General features: G+C 49.9%; 2 protein-coding genes and 2 pseudogenes across 2 annotated transcripts; 2 read left to right on the forward strand and 2 right to left on the reverse strand.

Annotated features, from left to right (window-relative positions):
- Positions 1-1,159: 1,159 nt before the first annotated feature.
- On the forward strand, positions 1,160-1,998 carry LOC139230250 (histone H2B 1.2-like). The gene is made up of 2 exons (XM_070862080.1): positions 1,160-1,205; positions 1,649-1,998. The coding sequence occupies exons 1-2, from the start codon at positions 1,160-1,162 to the stop codon at positions 1,996-1,998; spliced, it is 396 nt and encodes a 131-aa protein (XP_070718181.1).
- An 890-nt stretch (positions 1,999-2,888) lies between these two features.
- On the forward strand, positions 2,889-3,277 carry LOC139229897 (histone H2A-like; annotated as a pseudogene).
- A 1,339-nt stretch (positions 3,278-4,616) lies between these two features.
- On the reverse strand, positions 4,617-6,066 carry LOC139230251 (histone H4-like; annotated as a pseudogene).
- Positions 6,067-6,556: 490 nt separating this feature from the next.
- On the reverse strand, positions 6,557-7,113 carry LOC139230252 (histone H1B-like). Its single transcript, XM_070862082.1, has 2 exons — positions 6,775-7,113; positions 6,557-6,727 (listed from the first exon to the last, which is right to left on the reverse strand). Exons 1-2 carry the CDS (start codon positions 7,111-7,113, stop codon positions 6,557-6,559), a joined length of 510 nt encoding a protein of 169 aa, XP_070718183.1.
- Positions 7,114-10,481: the final 3,368 nt, after the last annotated feature.

Below are 10,481 nucleotides of genomic sequence, written 5' to 3' on the forward strand. Positions count from 1 at the left end.
CTTGATTGCACTATTCTTATCTAGATGCCCCGCTATTTCTTCCTTAATGATAGCTTCAAGCATTTTCCCCACTACAGATATTAATCTAACCGGCCTATAGATACCAGCATTTTGTCTGCCCCCTTTTTTAAACAGAGGCGTTACATTAGCTGCTTTCCAATCCGATGGTACCTCCCCAGAGTGCCATTGATACTCGTTAAACTTCACATTAATCAAAATTGGTTTGCTCTTGGTTATGCAAGAGTACAGTCCATACACTTCATCTCTGGCGTCTCGGATTGCGTATCCGGATCCGAGCTAGTTTGACTCTCATCCTCCATGTGATGTGTCGCAGCTCGCTTACTCATCTGCGGCACTTGTGCTGGAGATGCCCCACTCTCAGACATCCTTTGCAACTATATTGCTTAAATCAGCACTGCTGGTGCCGATGATTTCCCCCACAATGCCAACATGGAGAAGTCGGATACATTCCCGCTGGCAGACTTTGGGCAGCCACAGATTTTGCGAACACAGCCAGATAGACCCTGCCATGTGCTGCTCTGCCGAACGCCGAATCAATCGCATTTGCAGTACTTGCTGAGGTTCGGTTCTTCACCGACATTTGCTTTAAACTCCTGTCCATCGTCATACTTGATTGAGCGATCTGGCTGGCCCTTTTTAAATCCAACTACTCCACCGCCAGAAGTTTATGCAGGATCACCTCGTGGTTGATAGCGATAACAAGAAGTCCCGCAGCATGTCTGCCAACCATGCCGAACTTGTACGGTTCCGCTAGATCTCTCAGGTTGGCAACGAATTCCGCATGCTCTGGCCCTTCAATCGAACATGTGTGTAAAACTTTTAGCTCGAGATGATGAAGCCATCATCTGGCTTGAGGTGCTCCCGTGCCAATGTACACAACTCCTTGTACGTTTTCTCTGTTGGATCACTAGGCATGCGTAGATTCTTTATCAGACCGCAGATCTTTGAACCGCACACAGCAAAGAACATGGCCAGGCACCGATCTGCATCGTCTTCCCCCCTCATTTTGTTGGCCATGAAGTACTGGTTCAAACGGCTCACAAAGTCTGCCCAATCTTCTCCCTCCACGAATCGATCTAAACATCCAATCATGCTCATTTTGCAAACAAAGGTTCTTTTATTCTCATCGCCAAATATTATGTATGCAATAAAGGTTCAAACTGAGTACTGTTTAACTAAGCAAGGTAAGACCTTGGCTGGGCTTTATTTAGTCCCAAAAGTGCTTGACTCACAAAATGGCTGGCCTTTTATAGCAGAGCAGCACGCACATGGTGGCCTCCAAAATGACACCATCTGGTGTCTGCAAACAGCATGTACATACATGACAGAAACACAAAGAACAGAGTATAAATCAGGAGGGGTTGTAACTGATGCACTCATTCAAGAAGTTGTGATTGTGGTGAGCAACAAATCTGATTGGATATTTAAAGAGAGCAGAGTGATACAGAACAATGGATATTTACAAGGCGGTCGATGAACCAATCACAATCATGACCTTCAGCCACCCCTCATTAGCATAGGGCTGTGGGCGGGAGTGTAGGGCTGCCCATATAATGCGGGCTCGGAACAGAGTTTCTTTAAATCTGCGCCGGACTGACCGAGATGATGGCTGACGGAAAGTAAACAGTTACCGCTAAGAAAGGCGCCAAGAAAGTAATCAAGAAAACACCACCGAAGGGCGGCAAGAAGCGCAGAAAGTCGAGGAAGGAGAGTTACTACATCTACAAAGTGATGAAGCAGGTTCACCCCGACACCGGCATCTCCTCCAAGACCATGGGCATCATGAACTCGCTTGTGAACGATATTTTGGAGCGCATCGCGGGTGAGGCTTCCCGCCTGGCCCATTGCAACAAGCGTCGCACCAACAGCTCCCGGGAGAGCCAGACCACCGTGCGCCTGTTGCTGCCCGGGGAGCTGGCCAAGCACGCCGTGTCGGAAGGGACAAAGGCGGTGACCAAGTACACCAGCTCCAAGTAAAACTGCGCGCTGTCCTGAGAGAACAACCCCAAACACAACGGATCTGAAAAGCCATCCACAACCTCTCTGAAAGAGCTCCACAAACGCATCACGATTTAGACTCAACTCACTAATTATTTCCTGAACAAGTGTGTGAGAACCTTTGCAGTTCCAGCTGTAGATTTAGTTTAGAATTTTCCGATAAGCAGCTTCACTGTTCGATTCGACTCAGCGTCGCTGGAATTTCCCGCGCACAAACTAAAAACACGGTCTCTGGTCGCTCTTTCCCTTTGCTCTCAGACCCGTTCATTTACACCGCCCGCTAAATTAAGAGCTTGTTTAGGGGCAGAGACTGAGCTTTCAGTCACACATTCTCTCTCGCAAGCCCCTTTCAAATTTATTTGCCAATTCCTGTTGTGGGTCAGTCCGTTTATTAACCCGAGACTCCCCGCAGTGTAACAACCCAGAATGGGAGTTCTTACCGAGACCAGAACCGAGGCACTCTGTCTCTCTTCTCTTTTCACAGAGGGTCTCCCAGTTCTGGTCTCACTCCCGCCTCTGCGGGGGATCGATCGGTAATCTATGAAACGTAACTTTCACAAAGATTGAGCTGGAATGTGTCCCGTTACAGAATCAGTGGGGATTGATTCCCGCCCATTACGGATAGTTGGAAATAATACCCGAATTTAATCCTGATTCTAACAACCTGGAACTTGGAAGGGAAATATAGAATAAGACAACAGGTAATCTTTGACTAATGGTGAATTTATTAACATAGTCCGCTATTTTAACATTTTTTGGCGTGATTTTTGAATTAATGAAATTCTCTCCCTGCATTCCTCCAGAAAGTATAAGAAAGACAGATGTGGGAGAAGTTTCTCATTCTTTCTCTCAACGTGTGGATTGTGGAAATGTCTGGAAGAGGAGGATAAACCGGCGGTAAAGCTCGGGCCAAGGCCAAGTCTCGCTCCTCCCGGGCCGGACTGCAGTTCCCTGTGGGCCGTGTTCACAGGCTCCTGCGGAAGTGAACTATGCTGAGCATGTGGGTGCCGGAGCCCCGGTCTTCATGGCTGCTATGTTCGAGTATCTGACCACTGAAATCCTGGAGCTGGCCGGCAACGCGGCCTGCGACAACAAGACCACCCGCATCATCCCTAGACACCTGCAGCTGGCCGGCCTCAAAGATGAGGAGCTGAACAAGATGCTGGGAAAGGTGACCATCGCTCAGGGCTGGGTGCTGCCTAATATCCAGTCTGTACTGCTGCCCAAGAAAACCACCAGTGCGTACAAGAGCAAGTAAAGCGGACAGAATGTAATCTAATAACCAAATGGCTCTTTTCAGAGCCACCCACAGTATCTATGAAAGGGCTGGTTACTGTTCTATGGATCTGAGTTGTCCCGGTTCTAATTTAATATTAAATCTCTGCAATTAACCTGGGAGTTTGCTGATCAGAAATGAACCTTAGACATTCTCAGTTTAAGCATGAACATCTAGCAGTCCAGATCATCAAACAGTACCGCATGTTTGCTGTTAGCCGATATTCGGATCAGTGAATCAATATAGAGGGGGACTGGCTTCAGAGAAACACAAAACAGACGGAACCTGAACGTCAGACCGTCCGCCATTGAACACGTTGTTGGAGAGCCGAATATGAACGGTTGTTAAGAGCCGAGTATAAAGTGAATGAGCAGCTGATGGGCTCACCGTCACTTATTGGGGCAATAATTCCATAGCAAGAAGTTTATACATCCTGAACACAGAGATCCATGCAGACTTTTACTCTTTTAATCAGCATTCAGGATGGAACCAGAATTACAGCTCTGGTTAATTCAAAATATTCCAAATAGTATCCCAGCTTTCCCCGCATTCAGAGCTGGGTTAAAGGTGAGATATAGATTGCAGGCACCTCGTTGGCCCTCCGGAATCTATCCCGGTATGTGCAGTCGGTTCAATTCACAACCAAATCTCCCACTGAAAGTTACTGACCCACATTGGGCGGGTGCTGTCGGTGTACTGGGCATCTCACTCACATTTAAACCTGGATCAAAACCGCACTGTCGGATATTCACCGCCTGCACTGTATAAACCCAGTTACAGTAACACTACTACACCGGCATGGTGTGTGCACGGGCCAGTTTGCCAGGAGCTGGTCGCAGCTCTTTCTTTTGCTGATTTGGTGTCTCTGAACAGAGCGGTTGTTGCACTTGGTGCTGAAGTTTCGAGCCTGGGCAGGGGGAGTCGAGGCGCGCTCCCTGCGGATGCGGCGGGCCAGCTGGATGTCTTTGGGCAGAGGAAACATTACAAGGACATCCTCAAAGCCTCCCTGATAAAGTGCAACATCCCCACCTGGCAGTTCCTGACCAAAGACCGCCGTAAGTGGAGGAAGTGCATCCGGGAGGGTGCTGAGCACCTCGAGTCTCGTCGCAGAGAAATGCAGAAATCAAGCGCAGGCAGCGCAAAGGGCGTGTGGCAAACCTGTCCCACCCTCCCTTATCCTCAATGACTATCTGCCCACCTGTGACAGGGACTGTGGTTCTTGTATTGGACTGTTCAGCTATATAAGGACTAATTTTTAGAGTGGAAGCAAGTCTTCCTCGATTCCCAGGGACTGCCGATGGTGGTGAATGCGGAGCCTCCTTTTACAGTGTCTGTGAGGGTCCGCCCCGGGTTGTGATTGGTCACAGCCCGACCGCCAATCAAGTTTGAATCAATCACTGAGAGTGAAATGGAAGGCCGAGGATTACTGAACCATGATTTACTGAAATGGAGCTGACAGTTTGTCAATTTCAAGAATGCCGCCAATTTCAAAGTATCAACGAACAGAGATTAAAGAGTCTATAATTTCCCGCCAGCAATGTAAGAATCCCGCTCTTTATAACATCGATGGTGCCCCATTATAACTCATCAATTCATTCTCTTTAACATTCCGGTTTGAATTCTGTCCCATTCCCTGATCGTTCTGTACCGGGCGGGAATGATTCCCCGGTCACTGCATCCTGTAAACACAAAGTCCCGCATCGATCCCGCCAGTGCCGTCCCGTTTAACCGGTTCTCACACAGAAACCTCACAACATGACATGACTGCTCTGTCAGTGAGGCGGTGGGTGGCTCTTTGTGTTGTGTCTGGGGTAACCGGTCGAGTTGTTCAGCCGCCGAATCCATAGAGAGTGCGACCCTGCCGTTTCAGAGCGTACACCACATCCATGGCAGTGACCGTCTTGCGCTTGGCGTGTTCCGTGTAGGTGACCGCGTCCCTGATCACATTCTCCAGGTAAACCTTCAGCAGCCCGCGGGTCTCCTCGTAGATCAGGCCCGAGATCAGCTTGACACCGCCAGACGGCGGATGGCGGGTTTGGTGATGCCCTGGATGTTATCACGGAGCACTTTACGGTGCCGCTTGGCTCCGCCTTTGCCCAGTCCTTTGCCTCCTTTACCACGGCCAGAGATTCTTCACTCAAACTGTCGCTGGATGAGAAACGAACTGCTCCTGGCTCCTTTTTATAGAGCCGGCCCCGACCTGACTGAGAAAGTGCAGAGTGAGAGAGGCGGGAAGGGGAGGAGACAGAGTGAGAGATTAAACAGAGAGCGCGGCAGGGGAGGAGACAGAGTAAAGATTGAGAGACAGAGCACAGTGCAGCCTCTGATCTTCCAGCTTCACCTCCAGCTTTCTGCAACCGCCAATTTCACATTGTTTCCACCACAATAGAACCGATACACAGCGCTACGCACAAACCCTTACAGACACGGAATTCATATCCAAAGCTGCCAGGAACCAAAAGATTTTAAATAAGGTTCCGTTACGATTAACACTCACGATTATTTCCGCCTATATAGTCCTTTTCCTGTCAATCTCAGACCTTATTCCATCTCCTCTCACAGACAGGTTCAGCAGTTTACAAACACCTTATTCCAGCTGATTTGGAGAACCTGGTGTTTGGGGTTTGAGTTGTGAGGCGGGGTATCGCCGTCAGTACCACCGCCTCACAGAGACTCTCCTCCTGAATCTGTAAAATGACAATAACCAGGAACTGAGACTGGAGCCGAACACAAAACCCCAGTTACACTGAGGCCCGGGCCGGACATCCCATTCTCAGTGTGTTTTGGTGCAGACACTGGGGGAGGGGCGGGTTGCAGACACTGGGGGAGGGGCGGGCTGCAGACACTGGGGGAGGGGCGGGCTGCAGACACTGGGGGAGGGGCGGGTTCCAGACGCTGGGGGAGGGGCGGGTTATAGACACTGGGGGAGGGGCGGGTGCAGACACTGGGGGAGGGGCGGGTGCAGACACTGGGGGAAGGGCGGGTGCAGACACTGGGGGAGGGGCGGGTGCAGACACTGGGGGAGGGGCGGGTGCAGACACTGGGGGAGGGGTGGGTGCAGACACTGGGGGAGTCACAATAGATCCTGGGATCATTTCCAATGATTTATGTCCGGAATCTGAGCCCGGCCCCGGCACAGGGATCATTTGATTCCGGGATGAGCTCTTTTCAGAGAGGTGTGAGTGGCTCTGAGAGAGCCTTTGGGTTCAGATGTTTGCAAGTTGCCGTTTTTATTTACTTTTTGGCCGCTGCTTTCTTGGTCTATGCTGATTTGGGTGTGGCCTTGGCCCTTGGTTTCTCCACCTTTTTGGCCGCCTTAACCTTTGCGCCTGTGGCCTTCTTGGGGCTCTTTGGCTTCTTCGCTGCCGCCTCCTTCCCAGCCGGTGCTTTGGCTGTCTGTTTTGCTATTGGCGACTTCTTGCTGCTCGTTTGCTTGGCTGGAGATTCTTGGCTGGAGATTTTTTCACCTCCCTTCCCACTTTCCCCGGGGTTTGCTTCTCAGCGACTTTGAAGGATCCCGAGGCGCCCGTGCCCTTGATCTGCTTCAGGGAGCCATTTGTCACATTCCTCTTGATAATGAACCTGATCAGGGACCCGCGCATCTCCACATCGACTACTTTGGCCGCCAGAGCCTTCATTATCGCGGCCAGGGACATCCCCTTGCGATCACTGCCATCGGCCACAACTTTGAGAATCTGTTCGTCCAACTTGGGAACGGCTGGCTTGGAGCAGGGATACACGACACTCTTCTTGCTGCGAGCCTTGGTTTGAGCGGCGGCGGCAGGAAGGGCTGTGTCGGCGGCTGCAGTATCAGTCATGTCCGCGACTCTGCAGAAAATCTCTCTGACAGTCAGAGCTGGGTCAGAAATGAAACGAGAGGCAGCGACACAGAGCAACTTAAAGGCAGAGAGCGGACGGCGCGGAGACATCCTGCTGTCAGCTCCCCGCCCCTCCAGCCTCTCTGTGTTTCTCTCTCCTCACTAACTCTCCGATTCCAATTCAACTCGGGCTCTCCCGATTCCCAGACTGGCGTCTTTCTGTCCCCAAGACCGGGATGTTTGCTGTCGAGAAAGTTTCATCCGAATTGAAGTCAGCAATTTCGATTGAAACCCGTTTCATTGCTGCACTGGTCGCGCTCTCTCAGCCGATCGCGGATATTTTCTGTTTTTCGACTGAAATTTGAAATCAATTCAAACTTTCTGTTTAATTCCCGCTTCAGGTCTGAGCAGTGCAGCAGGGCGATCCTGTGACAGAGAAATGTTTAAATTTTACACAAGAGGGACTCTGAAATCCGGCGATGAGAGCGGAAACACAAACACAGTGACTTTAATCTAACCCGCCCGCCCCTTTAACACATTCTCAGTCACACAATGTTGAAATCTGTACATTCACACACAACTGTTCCCAGATTTACAGTTCCCAGCACAGGTTTTGCTCTCCACTCGGCTGTGCTGCCGATTATCGGGTCAGTTGTAGTTTCCCAGCTCAGTAAGTGTTAAACACTCTGAGGCCGGCGCTCCTCACAGTGTCTGTTCCCAGACACAGGGGCAGGAGCCAATCACAGCTGTGGCTGGCTTAACCCATCTCTGCTTTAAGTTGTTATATTGTTCGAATGCAGAAATATGTTTGACGAACATGAAAATACAAATGGTGTGCTCTCCGCCTCTGCAGCCTCTCTTTGTCTCTCTCTCCTCCGAAAATAAGGGACATATAACAGTAACTGGCATCTGATCCATCCCATACTCAACACCCAGAGATGGCTATCAGAGAGAGAGAGAGAGAGCGACAGAGAGACAGACACAGCATCAGTCTTAAACTCCCAAACTGTGTCTCCATATTACGCTCAATAATAATATCACACTTTCATCTATAGCACCAGTGGAAAAGACATAGAGACAGACGCAGTATCAGTCTTACACTTTGTATCAGTGTCACCATAATACGTTCAGTAACAGTGCCACACCTTCATGTATTGCACTGGAGAGAGAAACAGAGACATTACCGGTCTTACACTTCCAACAGTGTTTCCACATCACGCTAAATAACAGTATCCCGCCTTCACAACCAGTACAAGGGAGAGCGGATAGCAACAGAGGGACAGAGAGAGGAGAGAGGGCTGAGCGAGAGACAGGAGAGTGCGAGCTAGGGCGGTGAGACACAGAAAGACATGCACAGTGTCAGTTTCAGACTGACCTGTGAAGTCCCGTTTTATCCTGAAAGTTCCCATTGGAGAGACAGAAGATGCAGTCTCCCCTCTCACTGATATTGTACCAGAGACAGACACATTATTAATCCCATACTGCGGGACAGTGTCAGAGAGTGAGAGAAACAATGGCCCACATTTAACCCTCGCTTGCCTGTTGTAATCTCTGCAATCGTGCAGCTCAGGGCCGCTCGGTATTACTCTCAGTGACCGAGTGTTTTACTCTAATTCAACTGATCTGGGACTGTTTCTGTCTGATATTAACTCCTGCACGGTTCCAGCAAACACTCCCACTCCCTCGTCCCTCCGATGCTGCTGCAGGATTGCTTTGTGAAGACGAGCTCATGGAGAGAAACACCCTGCATGGAATGATCCCAAATTGATCATCTCCAAGGGACAAGGCTCCCAGCTTTAATCATTCTCTGTCCTTTCCCCCCAGGCCCAGTTCCTTTGCTCAGATTCGGATAAAAGTAAATTGGGAAAAGTGCACTTTGATTTTTGCCGGCTGAATTAGTGCAGAGAGCTGCGCATGCGCTGATAAGCCCCGCCCCTCTGCGTCGATTTCCAGTGAGCAGAAGAGCGCATGCGCCCTCCCCTCCCCCAGCCCAGCCTGTGATCGCCACTCACTCAGTGAGCGGAAGAAGATGGTTTAAAACAGCCGGGAATAGCGACACCGTGGTCCCGGGGTAAGGCAGCGAGCAGCAGCCTCCTTACAGCAGCGCAGCGCTTTGGGAGCGTGTCCGCAGATGGGCTCACAGATCGGCATTGAGTCCGGGGAAAGTTCAGGGGTAGTCGGGGACTGTGTGTAAGGGGCAGAGTGGACCAAGAACCAGTCTCAGTGCGTGGTGTGAGTGGGGGAAGGGAGAGGCCATTCTCGGGCTGTGTGTGGACAGCGTGTGTCCAGGGTAAGGGAGACAGAATGGGTAGAATCTGCTATTTACAATCTGCTGCTTTCTCTCTCCAAACCAATAGTGAACGTTCCTGGTTTAGTTCCATCGGGGGCTGTGTGTAAGAGGCAGAGTGAAGCAGGAACTAGTTCCGGAACATGGTGTGAGTGGGGGAAGGGAGAGGCCATTCTCGGGCTGTGTGTGGACAGTGTAAGGTAACAGAGAAAGTAAATCACTTCGCTCTTTCAAATCATTGCTGCTTTCATTCCCCAAATCAGTAGTGAATGTTCCTGATTCAGTTCCAATCTGACTGTGTCTGTTGATCTTGGACAGTGAGCAGTGGAAACACAGCCTAACAGTGAGGATGTGGGGAATTTCACAAAGTGCATCTATTGAAGGCAACAGGAGAGGAGTGTGGGAGAAGAAATTTTTAAAAAGCGGTTATATTGTTTTGGTGTGTTGAATTCTCCAGAACCGTGTTGCTGGTGATCGAGAGATACATTGTTGCTCCCTCAGATGCACCACATTCTCCCCCGCATCCATATCTTAGAACTAATGTTCTCGTGTTATTCTCAGAGCAAAATTCTTCAGCCAGAACAAAAGTGATCTTTCCTCCACCCAGAACACAAGGAACAGTGCAGGCAGCTCCATCTCACACACAGTAAGTAAATTATCACACAGAGCGCAGAGACACAGAACTATCCTCAATCCTATTGTCACAGGCAGCAGACGCTGTCAGTCCCACAGTGATCCGAAGTGGCAGAGTTACATTGTGAATCTTACAGCCACATTGAGCAGTAGAATCAGATATTGTTTCACCGTGGAAACAGATCACACTGACGGGTACATTAAACACCCACACTCACTTGCCAGAAACTGGCAGGCAGAGAATAAAATCACAATCATCTATCAGAAAAAATGTCAAACAGATTGTATAAACCACACTCGCATACCAGAAGCTGGCAGGTCCAGAGCAAAAGCCATATTCATGCTTCACAATCTGACAGGTTCAGTATTTAACCCCCCGAACATACCAGAAGATAACAGGTGCAAAATAAAACCCACATTCCCTTACCATAGACTGACAGATACAGCA

This window comes from Pristiophorus japonicus, chromosome 19 (genome assembly GCF_044704955.1).
Source record: "Pristiophorus japonicus isolate sPriJap1 chromosome 19, sPriJap1.hap1, whole genome shotgun sequence".
Classification (NCBI taxonomy): Eukaryota; Metazoa; Chordata; class Chondrichthyes; family Pristiophoridae; genus Pristiophorus; species Pristiophorus japonicus.

What these genes read in the sequence shown, in the direction of transcription:
- LOC139230250 (XM_070862080.1), top strand. Translation starts at nt 1,160, where the DNA reads ATGTATGCAATAAAGGTTCAAACTGAGTACTGTTTAACTAAGCAAG. An exon ending in GTACTGTTTAACTAAGCAAG is followed by an intron (nt 1,206 to 1,648) that starts GTAAGACCTTGG and finishes GAAAGTAAACAG; the next exon opens with TTACCGCTAAGAAAGGCGCC.
- LOC139230252 (XM_070862082.1), bottom strand. Translation starts at nt 7,113, where the DNA reads ATGACTGATACTGCAGCCGCCGACACAGCCCTTCCTGCCGCCGCCGCT. An exon ending in AGAAGCAAACCCCGGGGAAA is followed by an intron (nt 6,728 to 6,774) that starts GTGGGAAGGGAG and finishes TCTCCAGCCAAG; the next exon opens with CAAACGAGCAGCAAGAAGTC.